This window comes from Dromiciops gliroides, chromosome 6, assembly GCF_019393635.1.
Source record: "Dromiciops gliroides isolate mDroGli1 chromosome 6, mDroGli1.pri, whole genome shotgun sequence".
In the NCBI taxonomy this organism is placed as follows: domain Eukaryota; kingdom Metazoa; phylum Chordata; class Mammalia; order Microbiotheria; family Microbiotheriidae; genus Dromiciops; species Dromiciops gliroides.
The window spans coordinates 176,074,751-176,094,320 of record NC_057866.1 but is presented as its reverse complement, the minus strand read 5'-3'; the positions used below and the strand labels follow the sequence as shown (position 1 = coordinate 176,094,320).

Below are 19,570 nucleotides of genomic sequence, written 5' to 3'. Positions count from 1 at the left end.
AGTTCATTTAGAAGTCAATAATGACACTTATTTTCCCACTGTAGATGGAAAACCAATCTCATTTATTGCTCTTATCCAAAGCCAACAATCACCACTTTTGAAAAGTTGCTCAAACAGAAGCTGGTTATGATTTAATAACTGACAAAGAATTTTTATTTCATTAAAATATAAGTACAGGATCTTAAATTCTCAACATACTAGTCTTTAAAATATCCCAATGGCAGGAGTAAGATGTGGAGAGAAGTAGGTGACAGAGTAGATAGTAAGCCAGCCTTGAAATCAAGCAGACCGGGGCAGCTAGGTGGAGCAGTGGATAGAGCACTGGCCCTGGAATCAGGAGGACCTGAGTTCAAATCCGGCCCCAGACACTTAACACTTACTAACTGTGTGACCCTGGGCAAGTCACTTAACCCCAACTGCCTCACCCCCCCCCAAAAGAAAACAAGACCCTGCCTCTGACAGATACTTTGGGGTCATGAACTACAATTCACTTAGCACTGGCTCAAAGACTATAAGCTAGACAACTGGCTGCACTTCATCAGTGGAGGGAATTTCCTTATCCCTGTTAATGAACTTATATGTAGGGCTCTCCTCCACACACATGTGTACACATGCACACACAAAACTAATAAATTGCCTCCTTACCTCCAACAATAGACAAAATACAAATTTAAAATTTGATTTCTAAATTCAAATTTTAAAACTCCTAAAGAGCATTATTTTCTGAAAGCCTTAAGAAAAAATTTTATGTATTGATTCTTAAAGAACACAGATGGTAAAAATAACTGAGAAATGCTATTGGCTTATTGCATTTGCTTTCAATTTTTAAAAACACTACACAAATGTTTATTACATAATAGAAACCCATCATGAAATTACCCCTTATGTTTTATCAAAACATACACCATGACTTTCCCCACTGCCTCACCTAAATACTAACAAGGTAATTAAGGTATAAAAAGAAAAAGGCAAGAGAGGAAGATGGAATCATGAAGCCAAACATGGTAAAGTAAAGAAAGTAATCTGAAAATTGACTTCAGAGTGAACTGTTCTGGCTTCAGTATTTAAGCAAGATTCAAAGATTCACCTTTGCTATGGAATACATAAAAAAGACAAGCCAGCATGTCATAGGCCGACATGGTGTTCAAGTGCCATATCTCATATGTACTGGTTGTGCGACCCTGGACAAATCACTTAACATCTCACTGTTCTAGGACACCTGAGAATCTACATTGTAGAGAAGGTGCTGACCTGTGTGGATTAGTTCATTTCTATCCTCTATTCCATAGTTGAAATAAAGACTAACTATGCTTCCCTTTCCCTCAGACAAGTCTGTTTGCTGAATCAGTCCAAGAAACAAAAGTACTTGGGTATTTGCTCCACAGCCGAATTCAGGGAACAAGAATATTCACATGTTTTAAGGTTAGGTTGATAAACAAAACCCACATCAGCCATCCCTCAAACTGACTAGAATTATCCCTAGAGTTTTCACTTACTTAGCTCTGGTTTTCCTGGGGAAATTGGGACAAAGGGAATAAAGAATAAGCAGAGTCCAAGCAAGAGAGACTTCAGGAAGATCTCCCTGTGTGGGAGGCACCATCCAGTACCAGCTCCATTGATGTAAACTGACTAAGTAGACTGCATTCCAATGGGGCTAGAGATGAGCTTATTAGTTAATAAAGATCAAATGGGGGGGGGGGGCAGTTAGGTGGCACAGTGAATAAAGCACCGGCCCTGGAGTCAGGAGTACCTGAGTTCAAATCCGGCCTCAGACACTTGACACCTACTAGCTGTGTGACCCTGGGCAAGTCACTTAACCCCTATTGCCCCCGCAAAAACAAACAAATAAATAAAAATAGGTTATGTTTTAAATAAATAAAGATAAAAGTTTCTGCCTACTCAGGCCACCACTGTAATTTAGGTTCAAAACATTTTATAAGATGATGTCTGACAGAAAGAAATCAAAATGGTAAATAAAACAAAGGGTAGTTCAACTTAATTGCAAAGTAAGATTTTTAATACATTTGAAAATTTTCTTCTCTAACCCTAAAGTGCCTCTTGGGGCTTTCAGCAACAAAATGGAGTCACAACCTTTTATTTTACCCAAATGTATTCTTATATTCTCACATTCTCTCTCTATCTCCTCTCCCCTCCCTCCTTTCAGTTCACCCTTCCCCCCTCATATCTATTACGCTCGGAAGACTATTCCTGATTTCCCCAAGTCCACAAGTGATGCTCCCAGTATGTCCCATTCAGCACCCATAGTCCTCCCTTCATCCCTAGTGCCTCATTCCAGCCCTGCTAAACCATCTCTCCTGAAATTTCAGCCACCATCATCCCAGCAGCATCACCAACTTCTTTGTATTCAGAACAGAAAAGGTGAGGGAAAAAACTCACATTCTTTACTAATTCCACAACCAATTTAATTGTTACCTTTCAGAGAGACAGCTCAGTAATAAGAAACAGGCTAGCAACTTTGTATAAATTTTGACATTTTTCTTTATGAGATTCTGCATGAACCCAGTCATCACAAAAGAAGCTAGGTACTCTGCTTGTGAAATGGATGATACTTCCAGCTAAGCAAATGAGATGGTTGCCTCTTAAAGGAGAACTAAGCATTTTTAAGTGAACTATAATTTTATTAATGGGACAAAATTTGCTTGTGATCATAATGATTTTCAAAATATAATCTATATACATACTCACTGCCTTTTATGGAAATATTTGAATCATTTGAATAAAAATCCTAAGATATCTCTCCCTTTAACATAATTCATATACCCAGCAAAAAAAATATTATACAACACTTTGTTCTATAAATCCAGAATGCCATCTGGCTAAGAGAAAGAAATTTTAAACAAGTCATGCTTTGACTTTAAATTTAACACAAGAAGAGAAATCACTTTGAAATTTGAAATTGTCAATTTACAATTTGTTCTGAACCTTAAAAGGATTATCTAAAATTGAAAGAAAATAGGCTGTTATTCCCTTCGAATATGCACATTTTTGCTTTAATAAAAGATTTACTTATCTCTATTAGCACGGAAATCTGCTAACTCTCATGGAAAAAAAAAACATAATATGATAAAATTAACATCAGAGATCAAAGATGATTTTTTAAAAAATCCCTCCTGTTGTGTCTAAGAGTTAAATTTTGCTCAATAAAGATTTTTAAAGACATGTACTGGCACTGAGAACTACCAGTGTTCACAAATTAGAAGCAGGACCAAAACTGGCAGTGATCTTTCTGACAAATAAATTGCCTGAAATATTACATGACTTGCTATACAACACCCTTATTACTTTCAATTTCCAAGTGCAACCAAAAGATGGGTCCAATTATGACATCAATGCAAGCTTTCTTTCCAAGGGGAATGAAAGAACAGTAAATCCCAGTGGACACCCGAGTTCTGCAGCAGGGATGATGTAATATATAAAAATAGACCTCTCCAACAGAAGCTGAAACTTGGGTAAACAGCACACTGCATATCATTCTGTGCTGCCTTGCATGAATTTGCAGCTAGCTACATGCTGTTAATAGAAAAAAATCTACTCCCTCCCCCAATTTTTTTTGGTTTGGATTGTTTTAAATCATCTCCTAATTTATATTTCAATTAAGTCATCTCCCATAGCCTAACAAAGCATAGCAGTATAAATACCTTAACATAACAGCAAGGCAGAGACACAGCCGCACCCCCCCCCCCAACCAAGGCGATTAAGCCGACCGCAGCAGCTTTAACCAGCTGTATTTTGCCAGAAAGTGCAGCACACATGCCACAGTACTGTATATCCACCTATTGTTCAAGGACCTTTCCACAGGGGACCAGGTTTTGAAATGCACATGGTCTAGGTAAAGGAGAATGAGAAAAACTGCGCTCATGGGTAGGAGGAGGACATGAAGCTTCTCTTTGAAGGAATTTGCATCCCAAATAGGATACTTCAGTACTGTTTGGAATGCATGAAACAACTCCTTCCAGTGCTGGTATTTGTAGGAATGTCCTTTGATTTGTCCTCAAACCTACACTAAAAAACAAAATTAAAATAAAACAAAAACAAAACAAATAAAAAAACCCACAACAAACAAAAAACCACCACACCCACATCTCACCTCTGGCAATAAATTGTTACTGGTTTGCAGGGTATTATGCACCTAATAGTCAGTATCCCCAGTAAATATACATATTCACTCACATGTAGATACATACCAAATGCTAAAACTAGAGATGCTACAGAAGGTATCTAGACTTTCCCAAGATGACACCACTAATTAGTGCAAATGTAGGTAATCCAGTGACCCTTCCACTAAACCAAAGTCTCCCTTTCTGGAAAAATGAATAAAAACGGACAATGTAAAACTTAAGTGTCTACATGAATACTAAGCTGTAATATATCACATGACCAATATAGATATCTTAGTGTATATGTGCTTTTTGCCAAAGAAGTCAATAATTCACTTAAAACTTAAATAAACATCCACTCTATGTGCCAGGCCCTGTGTTAAGTGTTGTAGATATAAATAAAGGTCAAAACACAGTCCCTGCCCTCAAGGAGCTCCCTATCTAATGGGATAGATGACAACAAGCAAACAACCTATGTACAGGATGCATAGTAAATAATTAGCCAAGGGCAAAAGTACTAGAGCTCAGAGGGATCATGAAAGGTTCCCTGTGGAAGGTGGGATTTTAGCTGGGACTTAATGGAAGCCAGAAGTTATAAGCAGGACTATCCAGAAATACAATAAATTAACTTAATACACATTGATTAAATCCAACTCTACATTTGAGATTAAGAAATAAACACATGACTTCCTGCCTTCAGAGAGCTTATATTCTACTGAACAAATACTATTTAGTGGCAAATTAATTCATATAACACCTACATTCAAATTATTAGAGCTGAAAGATTCTTTGAATAACTTCTCCTCCAACCCCTCATTTTATGAATGAGGAGACCGAGGTCTAGAAAGTTCCATAGGAGTTAACGGGAGAATTAGGAGTTAAACCAAGGTATTTTGAATCCTTCATCTGCTCTTTCCTTGTTCCAAAAGGAAGGACAATCATTTCAGAGAATGCTTCATTTAATGAGGAATGGCTCAGTTTTGTATCTAGGTACTCTTTGCCACATTTTCCCCATAATCTACCATATTACCAGAGAATTGTTGCAGTATTTATACCTGGAAAGCATCCTTTGAAATTATTTAGTGGTGGAATCAGAGATTTAGAGTTGGAAGGAACCTCAGAAGCCATCTAATACAACCTTTTCATTTTAAAGATAAGGAAACTGATAAAGAAATAGAGACACTAAATGATTTGGTCAAAGTCAGACAGAGCCAGATTCTGAGCCCAGGTCCTTTGAATCCAAATTCAATGCTCTTTCCACCATACTACCATGCTATTCTAACCCCCTCAGTTCATAGATGAGGAAACCGAGCTGCAGAGAGGTAGAGATTTTCCTACGATCATATGGGTACTAAAGGTAGCAATCTAACTCTGCTAAAGGCAGAGGAAAGGCTGCAACTTTAGAAGTTCCCTACATGATCCAACCACATGCCTTCAAAAAAAAAAAAAATGCCATAAAGTCAATCTAATGATTTGCTTTTATTTACCAAATCACGTCCTAATAGCTGTGCATTCTTATGTCAAGATCTTCACACTAAATCAATTCAATTACGATTAGGATGGTGCCTCATCCCCAAAGGGAGCAAATACTGTGGCTTAGTACTGTGTTCTGAGCACTTTTAGAGATCTTATAGAAGCATCATAAATGGCCCCTGTTTTCCTGGACAAAAAAACCTAATTAATAGCATGAGAAATAAGTAACAATATATGACAACAAAATAAGAGATATAATTTGTCTTTCTCATTTATTTGTCAATGGGAATCTGTAAGTGACACTATTCAAAGGAAATGACATTAATAGGGGATGAATGGAACTAGTAAAGTCTTCTTGGAGAAAAATGTGTCATTCTATGAAAGACACTTCATAGAACAAGAAAACATCTCCTGCTGAAGGAAATGCTGCAGGTCAAGTTGTATAGAAATGGAAAACTGGGGGTATGGGTAGGGACACAGGACCAATTTATTTAGAATGATGGGTCAAATAATAGAGTAATAGTAGATAATCCTGGAAAGGGAGGTTGGGTTGAGATAGCTACAGTAGCATCCATTTATTCTACACTTTAAGTACAATAATCCTATGAGTTTGGTTATTATATTATTATCCACACTTCACATATTAGTAAACTGTGGCTCAGGAGGGTTAAGGGGGTTTGCCTAAGCTCACAGTTAGTACATAGCAAAGCTGGGATTTGGAAAAACATTCATTGTCAGCCTAAAGTATTTGGATTTTATTCTTGAAGCAAAGTATGACCAGTGAGGGTGCCACAGGTGAAGTGCTATGATGAAAGAGTTGTTTCCAGAAGATTAATCAGCAACAGTGTGTAAAGGGGTAGAGAAGGTTTGAGACAACAAAGCCAGTTATAATCCTATTGGAGCATTAAGATATATAACCTGCCATGGGGCTATGCTAGAGTGATAAACACCTATTAAACCAGCACCATTAGTGAATTTCTTCTTCATTTTCTTATAATATTTTTATTATAATCTAAACCTATTTTTCCTAGTCTGAACTGTTCAGTACTTAAAATATCTTCACATGTTTGTGCATGCACGTGAACACACAGGGTACACCCCTTTTCTTTTCCCTTAATTCAAGTACTACCCATTCTTCAAGTCCTAAGGCAAAATACCATTTCTTCCTGAAGCAACCTCACTAAGCAGTTTCATGTTGTTTGGCACATGTCCATGAATTTGATCTCTCCCTCCTCTGAAATCCTAAATTGCTCATTTTATATACTATTCATTTGATACTGCATTGTACCATTTTTTATTAAAATCATATATGTATATCCAAGAAGCAGTCGGAATTACTGTATAGAGAGCTGGTCTCAGAGACAAAAAACCCTTGATTCAAGATCTTCTGACACCTAATAGCAATATGACTCAAGGCAAATCAGTTAACTTTCAGTGCCCTAGGCAACTTTACAGTTACAAATTGCAAAACAGTGGCAAATCTATCAGGATTGGGATTGCAATTGATGTTAGTATTGGGATTGGCATTAGTATTAGTATTGGTGTTCACATTGGAATTGGGAATGGTGTTAGTATTTGTATAATATTGGTATTGGTTGACAAATTTCCTCATCTGGGAGTCCCCTACACACCAATAAAGTCAAAGGTTTGGATGAAAATAATGGGTTTTATTACCCAAAATATAACATAACTACTATGAGAGCATAGCAAACAGGGAATATATTTATTAACTTTTTCTCTAAACTATCAATTCAAAAAATATATTCAGCAGACTATCCACAAAAAGAGAAATGTCATTTCAAATATTTGCAATCATACTCCCTGTCCCAGCAAATGACTTTGTCTTCTAAACACTATACGACAAGGGATGCTTGCACACAGGAGGACATATATTCCCTGGCATAGTACTATTCAAAAACTTCCCATCTATACATATTTTATTTAACAGATTCCTTTGCTGTCTCCAGGAAATGTTAAGACAATAAGTAATTCACATCTTAGTATGAATTACATTAATCAAAATTACCTCTAGGAGTGATCAAAAGTATTTAGAAATGGGGTAGTGATGAGTGAAGAAGTGATGGGTGGGAGGATAACAGGGGAAAGAAGGCTTTTTTTTTTTTTGAAACATGGCACATACATTTTAAATCATGAAGTAGTAGTGCCTGAGCTAAGATCTAAGAAACCATTTGGAAAGCTGCAAACCCCAGCACTCTTAATTCCCTCTAGTTTCTATGGTCTAAAAGCTATAGTCCAACAATCTAACTTCTTATTCAAAAAGTATTTGCTGATTTGAACCAAACTGAATTAAAGAGAAGAAAGGAAGGAGGGAAAGAAACAATTACAAATTATAGGTGGCTTTCTATTACGGGAAAAAGTAGATCAGAACAGTCCTGTCATATGACCTTCTTCCTCTTAAGTTTTTCCTTCACCCTTGGCATCTCTCACTTTTTTCTATTCATGGAAACCTATGAAAAGCATTATCAATGAATGTCAAAGACTTCTGTATAACAAGAGACATATAGTTAAATGTTTAATATATACTATGGTAATTATTGTGAGGGATATCTTTTTTTCATTTATTTTGGGAGCTAAGTATAATAATAAGAAACAAAAAAGAAAAAAAATCTGCTATCCATAGACCTGGTCTAATCTATTCAAAGATTTTCCCAAATTCTGTATCCTGAAACTGTCTATACAAGGAATTGTCTGTTCTGAACCGCTGTATTCATGACCTGTAACTAGCAAGCTTCAGGTACAATTTTCTGTAAACCTCAAGGCTAGTTCTGCTCAGGGGTTGGCTCTGACCTAGACATAATATAAGTAGCTAGTTAGACACCAGGCAGGGATGACCTTCAACTAATTAAGTAGTATTAAAACCTCATTTGAGTTATATCAGACTTGCCATTTTCCTGTTTTTGAACTACCTAGTTGACCAATGTACTCCTTACCCCTATTACTCGATTTCCAAAGGACCATAGATTTGGAGCTGAAAGATGCTTTAGATGTCATGTCCCTCTATTTCAATCTCTAAAGTTATAATTGAGGAAACTGATATCTAGCGCAACTTGCCCAAGGTCACAAAAGAATTAAATGGCAGTGGTCAGACTTGAAATTAGGTTATCTGGTTACCAAGTGCCAGGCCATTATTTCTTTTGCTTCCTTTTACCTCAACAGGCATATTTCAACCTTGCAACTGGACTTCCTAATTTCCAAACCTCTTGGCTAAGACTGACTCCTAACACCATCACCAAAATCTAAGTAACCCCAATTTTTATTTGTCCCTTACTCCAAACTACCAGTAAGCTGAGTTTATCCAAAAAGTAATGAACTCTTAGTAGGATGGGACACAGCGAAACAATAACTAGTACAAATGGTTTTAGGGTTATGCAGCATGTCATTTGATCTTCTCAGCAATGCTATGACCTAAGAACTATAGGTATTATTATCCCCATTTTAAAAATGAGAAAAGTGTTGACTAAGGTTATATGACAACCCGAGGTTTCTTGTTTTATCGTTCTCTCTCTCTCTCTCTCTCTCTCTCTCTCTCTCTCTCTCTCTCTCTCTCTCTCTCACACACACACACACACACACACACACACACACCTCTTTAAGTGTCAGAGGTAAGATTCAAATCCTTTTGCCTCCAAGTCCTATACTTTATATCAAAGGTTTCCATAAGAGGTTCATGCTAAAAAAAAAATTTTTCAAAAGAAAAATTATAATTTATTTTTAGCATTTGTTGAAAAATATTGGCTCCAAATTATACATGTGAAATCACACAAAACATATTTCCACATTAGCCAAGTTGCAAAAGGGGGGAGAGGAGGGCAAGAAAAATAAAAGTGAGAAAAAGTCTTGCTTCATTCTGCACTCAAACTTCAGTTTTCTCTCTCTGGAAATGGGTAGCAGTTTTCATTATCAGTCCTTTGGAATTTTCTTGTATCACTGTCTTGATCAGAGTAGCTAAATCATTCATGGTTGATCACTGTGACAATATTGCTGTCACTCTGTAAGATGTTCTCTGGGTTCTGTTAACTTCATTTTGCATAAGTCTTCCCAGGGTTTTCTATAATCATCCTACTCATCATTTTTTAAGAGCATAATAGTATTCCATCACAGTCATATCCTATAACTTGTTTAGCTATTCCCCAAAAGATGAGCATCCCCTCACTTTCCAATTCTTTGCCACCACAAAAATTGTTACTGTAAGTAGTCTTTATGTACAAATAAGTCATTTTCTCTTCTTTTATCTCTTTGGGATACAAATCTTGCAGTGGTATTGCTTGGTTAAGGGGTATGCACAGTTTTATAGCCCTTTGAGCATAGTTCCAAATTGTTGTCCAGATGGTTGGACCAGTTCACAACCCTTCCAACCATGCATTAGTATCCCTATTTTTTTCACAATCCCTACAGCATTTCTCATTTTCCTTTTCTGTTATGTTAGCCAATCTGACAGGTGTGAGGTTTTAATTTGCACTTCTCTAATCAATAATAATTTAGATCATTCTTTCATATAACTACAGAGAGCTTTGATTTCTTCTGAAAACTATCTGTTCATGTCCTTTGACCATTTATCAACTGGGGAAAGACCTGTATTTTTATAAAGTTGACTCAGTTTCCTATATATTTGAAATATGAGACCTTTATCAGAGAATATCTAAAAATTTTCCCCTGATTTCCTGCTTTCCTTCTAATCTGATCTGTATTAGTTTTGTTTTTGAAAAAAAAAAATTTAATAGAATCAAAATTATCCATTTTAATTCCCATGATCTTCTCTATGTCTTGTTTGGTCATAAATTCTTCTCTTCATATATTTGACAGGTAAATTTTTTCACACTTATCTAATTTACTAATGATATCACTTTTTATGTCTATCTAAATCATGCTAAAAATTCTTTAATGTAATACTAATAGGTAAATAATTACCTAATTATGTTATACACACCACCATCACTACCAGCAGCAGCAGCAGGTTCACAATACATTTTGTTATTGTGGTAGTTTAAAGGGGAATAAGGGGGGGGGGGTGTGGAAATGTTGGAAATCACTGTATCATGTTGCTTTTATTTGACCAAACTAAATCTATAGATGATGAAAATGACCTTCCACTACTTCCAATACATTTTTAAAATGCCTTTGCTTGAAATAGACCAGTGGTTCCCAAACTTTGTCTCAAGACCCTTTTACTCTTTTTAAAATTATCAAGAACACTCTCCAAAAAAGAGTTTTAGGGGCTTGGGGATCATTTCTACTAATATTTACTGCGTTAAAAATTAAAATATCTTAGCAGTATCATAAAAAGTCTTGATCTCATGAAACCCTCAAGGAGTCTTGAGGATTCCTGGAGGATCCCCAAATCAAATTTGGAGAACCACTGGCTCCACAAAACAAAAACAAAAACAACACCAACAAGAACACTGTCTTAAATGAATAACATTAGGACTCCCATGTAAATATGAAAGATACATTTTCAGAAATTACAAAATACCTATTTTAAGATGTTTAAACTAGCATGACACAAAGAATCAGATCTGCATTTTAAATTGAACCACAAAGAATAGAAATTGTATTAAAACAGATTTTTAAAATTTACAATTTTTATTGTTTACTACTTTTATCATATATAGAATGTGTCCTTAAAAGAATATATCTTCTCAAAAAAAGAATATATCTTCTAAAAACTAATTTGAAAAAGTTCTCTTGCTATATCAACATTTCTCACCTATCTACTTCAAAATGACTAATTCCATACAAAATGACCAATACTTCAAATTTTGTGTTTCAGAAATTCATAAATAATGCTGACAGGCTGTAAATCCATCTTCTTCACTACTAAGGCTCAACACATGACCATCACATTATATTTTAATGAATCCAACAAGTGCTTCAGATGAGCAGTAAAAGTTATTAAACTGAATGTATTTTATGGGTGATAGACCCTTTATATTAAGAATTAAGTCAATAATATTACTTTTCCTATGTGGCAGTTATATCAATTTAGGACATTGAAAATTACCATTTTCCCTCATGGTTCCAAACATCCTAAGAAGCTTTTCTGAGATAAGTCCACATTTGAAAAATTGCCAAAAAAAAAAAAAAAAACCCAACCCAAAAACTATTTACCATGCTTGACATATGTAATCATCCAAGTACTCTATGGTAACAACTGATTCCATAAATTTGCTTACTACTATGAAGAAAACAAGCAAGTCTGGTTAAAAGGAAGAATTGTAATGGATTTCTACTAGACATTTGTTTCACTTTTTTCACCCAACAAGTTCTATATGTGGTCTACCAATACATTCCCATTTGGGTTCACATATACCTCAAAGATATACATTATGGTGGCTGAAATTTGGAATATGAAAAGATAGACTCTAAATAATTAACACAAATTGTAATCAAATCCTATTCTTTAATTTTTCAAGGCAGATTTGTGATTGTACATGTTTTCATTTCTTTACTTCTAAACATACTGAATTAAAGTATAGTGAATATTTTAACTTTTCCCTCAATTCAGACAGATCTATAACAGTCACTGAATCTATGTCTAAATTGGAGGCATAAAAACAATAGATAAGGAAAGAAATATGTCTTTAAAGGAACACACAAATATTTTTAATGATTTGAACACTTTCTTTTATTTTCATTGAGTAATATGCCTTTTCCTAGTTATGACCATAGAGTCAAGAGGGTGATAGGAATTGTTTCTCCCTTCTCAACAACGCCTTCTCTTAGCTATAATAATTGCAGTACATATTAAAAACCCTCAACATAAGGAAATCTATAATTCTGTGTAAGGGGATCTACCATTAATATTCCCTGAGTATCTGTAGTGTTTGTGACCAGCCCTATGCTAGGTATGAAAGAGAAAAAAAAGCAGAAAAAATAATAAAGATAAAGCAGAAAGCCCATGCTATTACCAAGTTTTAACATTGATACTTAGACAGTCTTAAGCATTTCCTCTAAGACAGGCAAAATAACTCTAAAAATACAAAGGGACAAGCATAATCCACTTAGGCATATCATTATTATGAATTTATTAGTAACACTGCAAACTTACAAGTAAATGGTTAGTGTTAGGGGACCATACACAAATTACGATACCTGAGATTTAGTGCATTCCTTTGAGCCAAAATGAAATGAGTGCCATAAAGGAGGAAAGGAAAAGATGAATATTATCAGACATGCTATAGTACATTTGCCAAAAATGAAGATAATGTTAAAATTAGGTTAAGAATGGCCCTAGATCACCACCTCCCCATCAGTTGACTATGTATAAATGTTCTATGCATAAATGTGCCATATATGCCATGCAGTAGCAATGAACTCAGAATTACAGTATTTGTGGAACATGATCATGCAATTCATTTTGATCAACTTCTCTCTTTTCTTTTGTCACTGCTAGCCAACTTTCTTAAAAGTATACTGTGCTTGTTAAATATAACACATATTGGTCCATTTCTAAGACTGAATATCTTCAACTTCTTATTTATATTACATGGAAGCATTCTACATATAATTAAAGTACTGTGATTCTTCTTACTGCTTAGATATGTTTTATTTAGGTAAAATAAGAGCCAAATGATGCTTAGTTAACAAGAAATTTATACAGATTGAGGATGTAAATATAAAAGTAATTTTCAATCCATTGTGTTACCATTAACATTTTTATAACTGATTCCACCAACACCTCAATTCATAACTCAAACAATAAGAACCAACACATCTCATATTTGTAATCATTTTATATCTTTATCTCCCCTGTAAACTAACATATTTATTTACCAAATTAGTCTTTAAAACACTGTTTTCAAAGTTTGTCTTGAGAAGCACAATAAAAAATGTGAAATATTATTCACCAGCAAGGAAAAAAGGAGTGAGGCTCATTCCCAAAAAGACAATATTTCTAACAAGAAAAACTTGGGGGTTGGGGGAAAGGAGGCAAAGTATTGGCCTTGAAATAATTAAGGAAATCAAATTAAGAGAAATTATCTTTTTTTTCCAAAAAAAAGGAAAATAAAATTCCATTTTGAAAGCAGAATCATAAAATCTTAAATTTAGAGATAGAAGAATCCTTTGAGATTATGTCAACCCTTTCATTTTACACATGTGGAAACTGAAGCCTGAGTGGTTTACCTGACTTGCCCAAGGACAAAAAGGTAGTAAGTGGGAGAGACAGGACTTGAACTTGGAACCTCTGGCTTCAAATCTGGTACTTTTTAAATGAAGAGATGCACATAAACTCATTGAATCATTCCTGCAAGGTGTATTTGGGGAAGCAATTCAAAAGTATTTACTCTACATGTAACATGTCGTCTGCCCATCAGAGTGTAAGTTCCTTGAAGGCAGGGATTGTGGTGGTGGTTGTTTTTCCTATCACTTAGCATAGGGCCTGGCATCAAGTAAGCACTTAATAACAACTTGATTAGTAAAAGGAAAATTTTTTATGATAATGATATTTTATACAAGTTACAGAACATGATCATGGTGTACAGACTTCCTATGGGGTTTTTATACTAGATTGGCAGTGAATACATCATTTTCTCTTTGCCAGGGAATTGACAACAAAAAACCTTTCATAGATTTCTAATACCAACCCTCCCAATCAAACAAAGCTGACTTTGTGGTGAATAAAAAGAAACTCTATCCAAAGGAGCAAAATAAAATGACTCAACTATGTAATTCATGCTAAATTAAGAGTAGGTGGAGGGAGAGTTGATGGTTAGGATTGCACCAAGGATGAAAATTTGAAGGAGAGTTGTATTTGATAAACAAAACACATGAAGTGTTGGTATAAAATAGTATGTCTACACCTCTTAACAAAAACTCCAAGAATTACTATGTGACAAATCAATGTCAAGACTTTCAGTATATAACACACTTATCCACAGGAATAGGGAAAAGGGTATGAATGAGACAAGTAGGGGAATGATAAAAAGGTAACTCAAGCCTGACTTTTTATGTAGATGTGTACATATATTTTTAAAGGAGTAAAAGGCAATTGTATTTGAGAAACAAAGTCTATTCAGTTAATGGTATTTTATATGCCATATTAGTTAACAATATATGCAAAGAAAAGTGAATAGAGAATTAAAATAACCAAAAGGGGAATGAAGACCCAGATTCTAATTCAGGTTCTGCCATTGACTAGATTATGTTCTTGGGCAAACCACAGCTTTTCTCTATGGCTCATTTTCTTCACAAATAGACTTAAAAATTAGTTTATATCCTCTTGGAGATTGATTTTTCAGGACACATCCTCACTGGTTTAAGAAAGGGACACTTTCCCTATTATCTCAAAATTTTATTTTCATATTAACAAGAACCAAGTATTCTTTTAAAACAAAATTGGGGTGAAAATATTATACAGTGATGAATCATTTTCATGAACATATTTTGAAAGAAAAAGGCATAAAATGATAATAATAACTAGTAAAAGGAAGTTCCATTGCAATCTATATCCAGTGAGAATCAAAAAAAGCAAAGTTCGTTTTTTTAAAAGTTCTTTTCAACATGAAGGCCATTTTACTAAAATTAGGACAAACCAATATCCTGCATTTCAAGTCATAGATTCATTAATATTAAGATTTTCCTTCCCCAAAGGAAAAAAAAAAACCCACCAACCACACAAATTTATACAGCATTAGCAATACCATCACATTTTAAAATGTACCTCTTAAATATAAATTTCCCCAATAATCTAGAAACCAAAGCTCCTTTTCTAGAAAAAGAGATTTTTTTTTTTTTTAGTAGCTTACCGTATGATAGCCTCTAGGTAAAGGTGGCTTTCCAACAGGATAAGGATCCACAGTGTCAATGATTGTTTGCCTTTCACCTTTCTGGTTAATTTTTCTAAATCTCCTTCTAGACTGTCGATGAGAAGCTTGGCGTTGAAAATATTCTTCATTTTCATCCATATAGTCTACCTACAAAACAAATTGAAGACATATATTGACATAAAAACCATCTGGGCCTTCTTCCATTGATAAAACCTATGGATCATATTCAATTTTAATAGATGACCCATATTCCTTTGCTCTTAGCCATGTGTAGACATGTTTTCTAGACAAACCTTCAGTGTGCTGGAACTCCTCTGAAACTAAGTGCTTCTTCCTGATATTTAATTTATGAAGGGGCATTTTCAGTTCCACTTTGGAAAATGTGGTTAGCTATGAACTTCCTGCAATTCCAAGGCCAAGAATAGTTTAAGTTGTCTTTGTACTGACTTACATGAGAAAGAGATCAGAGGACATATAGCAGCTTATTGACTAGGGGAACTGTTACTTTCTCTTATCCAAAGCACAGGAAGTTGATCTACCATGAGTCAATTGTAAAATCCCCTAAATCTCAAAATGACAGATTGAACAAATGAAATTTGGTAGATTATTTAAGGTTTCCTTTATAATCTAATACATAATTTTATTTTTTTCCTGTAGTTGCTGCTATTTATTTTTTCAAAGTTACTCTACATTTAGAATACCTTAGAAAAAGTAATGGACAAAGCAGATAACCTTAAAAAGCAAAATAGCTTGAAACAGCTTCTATAGTAAATATGTAAACAGATGAACTGGCCTTTATGGATACCTTATAGTTCAGAATACAAGCATACATTCCAAGATTTTTCTTTTATACTTTCAAAGGGAAGCGGTTATGGAACGCTACAGAGGATTTTTAAAAATCCCTTGGGGAGTTACAAAAAGGATACTGCTAGGTCCCCAAATCCCCACTACAAGATGAGACTGCTTTTAAAGTCTTGCCACTGGAAATTACTGTGGCAGTGCCAACAAGCTCTCTCTTAACCCCCATTCTATTCTAGCAACACTTTCTTGTTGACCAGGAAATCATAAGAAATTTTACAAGCAAGGAGTTTTCATCAACTTTAATCTAACCCTGTAATGAAAAAGATCTAATTACCATGAAAATTCCTCTCCAATACCAGGGGATGGGACCCTAAATCCCCCTGAAGAAACCTGCCCAGAGCTAGCCTACAGTACACAGTGTATAATATGAACTTTGGACAACATCAATTTTAAAAGATCATCACTTAGTTTTAAAGTGGCAGCATGGGAAACATTCTTACAAATTTGCCTGTGCCTCAGGTGTCTATTGCCCACCTGTGTGTACTTTGATCCTGACTGGAAAAAAAAAAAAATCAAGCAATATTACATTATTAACGACTTTTATTAGAGAAAACAAACCATATACTTAAAGCATACTGAAGTTCTACAAAGGACAAATAAATAAATAGAAAGTCATTTCTATTCATATTCCCGGTTATTATTTTCTGTTTTGTGTCATTTTTCTTTTAATTTAGCAAATTAGAATATGATAGAGTACCTTGGCTCCTATAATCCAATGTATTATTTTAAAAGTCCCTTGATCTTCTTTAAATTAAAAATGGAAAGGAAAAAGTCAAAATTACTTAGATCTAATATTTTCTTTTAGGAGGTCTATTAGGTTACTCATTTACAATTTCCACCTCTCATCTCAATCAGCATTTGGAGAGCTAAATACTGCATTTCAAGGATTCTTGCCAAATTTCAGTTAAAAGGCTCACCAAAGTTTGATACATAGGGCTTAAGAAACAGCACACTTAGCAACGTGCCTTCTTGGTCCCCAAATAAGCACAATTATCCAATTCCTCACAATGTTAAAAGGAAATAACCATTCACAGTCATATTCAATGTTACGTAATATAAAGCACTATTAAGTCATTTTTTAAAATCCTACTTGGAATAGGCACAAACATTGTTTTCAAACTACGGTTTCTTAGAAGAATTTAGTATTTGAGGAAAGAAACCACACAGGAATATACTCACCACAATCATTTCAGATGGTTCTAAAACAATGCATTCACAGCCACGCCTGAAACTTCCTGCAGAACGCTTGCCAAAACTACGAGAGAAAAAAAAAAATACATAATCAAAACAAATCAAGAGCTTCACAGCATTCCTAACATGTATTTAAATGTTCTCCTGGATGATAAAAGAGATAGAAAAAAACAAATAACTGCCTACTCCTGAGTAAGATTGATTCTTTATCAGTGCATGGAAAGATTTGACATGAAAAGTTGAAGTTTAAAATTTTAGATCAAGTTCCAACTTTCCAAATATTCTTGCTAACATAAAATGCTTTCAGATTAAGTAATATATGCATTCAATACAATATATATTAAGCACTTATATATTGAACACTTAATAAATACTTCACCTTATCTTTAACTAGCTTGAATTCCATACATAGATAGCAGACAATTATAATGTGCATTAATTATTATGTTTTTTAGGTAAACTATAGATTTAATAGGAACAGTTAGGTGGCAAAATGGAGAAAGTGGAGGGCCTGGAGTCAAGAAGACTCATCTTAATGAGGTCAAATCTGGCCTCAAGCACTTCCTAGGCAAATCATTTAATCCTGTTTGCCTCAGTTTCTTCATCTATAAAATCAGATAGAGAAGGAAATGGCAGACTACTCCAGTATCATTGCCAAGAAAACCCTAGATGGGGTCATGAAGAGTTAGACCCAAATGATGAACAACACAGATTTAATATAACTCAACTATGTGATATTTTAAAATAACCAAGTACCTCCAAAATAAACCACTAAAAATCAGGCAATCATATGAAATAAAGTCTAAGTGTCCTGTTAAATTCAAAAATTGTTTATTGATTATTACAATGTGCAGGACTCTATGCCAGATGAATGAGACATTGCCCTCAAGATGCTTAAAGAAAAAATAAAGTAATAGCAAATAATTATCATTTGAAGATGAATGTGCAAGTGAAAAAAAAGCTTTCATCTCCCACCCAATGAACTGGCAAAAATAGCAAAAGATGGGAATAATCAATGATGGATGAATTGTGGAAAGACAGATATACTAATACACTTGCTGGTAAGATATGAACTAGTTGGACCATTCTGGAAAGCATTTTGGAAGTATGCTTAGAAAATGAAAAAATTATTTGCACTCTTTGACCCAGAGATCTCTCAACTACACCTATATCTTAAGGAGGTTAATGAAAAAAGCAAGACCTCCAAAGATCAAAATGTTTATGGCACCAATTTTTGGAGTATCAAGAAATTGTAAACAAAGTAGAAGTTCAACGATTAAAAACGGTTAAACCATAGAATGAAATATTATTGTGTGGGGGGCAGCTAGGTGGAACAGTGGATAAAAACACCAGACCTGGATTCAGGAGGACCTGAGTTCAAATCCGGCCTCAGACACTTGACACTTACTAGCTGTGTGACCCTGGGGAAGTCACTTAATCCTCATTGCCCCACAAAAAGACTGCCCCCCCAAAAAAAGAAATATTATCATGCTATAAAAAACAACACATATGGCAAACATAAAAGCATGAGAAGAAATATATGTGTGTGTATGTGTATATATGTAGATATATATATGTGTGTCTAAGAAATGATGCAAAGTAAGCAGAATAAGCAAAGCAATATACACAGTGACTACAACAATGTAAATGGAAAGAACAAAACAAATTGAAATTGAATGCTGTATAAATGATAAAATCTGTGCCCAAAAAAGGGAAATGAGAAGGCCGCACTCCTTCTATGCAGATATGGGAGACTGTGGATAGGAAGTATAACCTAAGGACAATTTTTTAATGAGCTAGTTTTGCTGAATGCTTTTCCCCCCACTTTTTAAACTTATTATTAGTTATAAGGGAAGGAAGCACTCAGAGAGAGTGAGAAAGAAGAAATGTAGGTGATATAAATATAAAATATATCAACACTATTTCATTTTAAAGCAAAAGAACAGTTAATATAAAGTTAAAAATTAAAATTGAGATAAATTGCTATTGGAAAAGTGAAGCTCACAATATGTTATAGTCTGTCACTACAATTTCCTTAGATGCATCAATGTATGTACTTTTCCATGGATGCAAATCACAGCATCCTTATCCTGTTCACCTCTTTTTTTTAATACCTTCCCATAAATATACCATAAGGGGAAA

The 19,570-nt window shown here is 34.6% G+C and overlaps 1 protein-coding gene across 5 annotated transcripts in view; it reads right to left on the bottom strand.

The window, feature by feature from the left end:
• Window positions 1–19,570, bottom strand: part of RAPGEF2 (Rap guanine nucleotide exchange factor 2) — a 341,360-nt gene that overhangs the window by 138,300 nt on the left and 183,490 nt on the right. For 3 of the 5 annotated variants that reach the window (XM_043970280.1, XM_043970282.1, XM_043970283.1), the window contains exons 5-7: window positions 17,417–17,492; window positions 15,356–15,523; window positions 12,702–12,719 (exon numbers count right to left, since the gene is read on the bottom strand). In XM_043970280.1, the coding sequence (XP_043826215.1) occupies window positions 12,702–12,719; window positions 15,356–15,523; window positions 17,417–17,492 (262 nt within the window). The remainder of the gene's footprint in view (window positions 1–12,701; window positions 12,720–15,355; window positions 15,524–17,416; window positions 17,493–19,570) is intronic. The other 2 variants (XM_043970281.1, XM_043970285.1) reach the window with 1 other exon arrangement.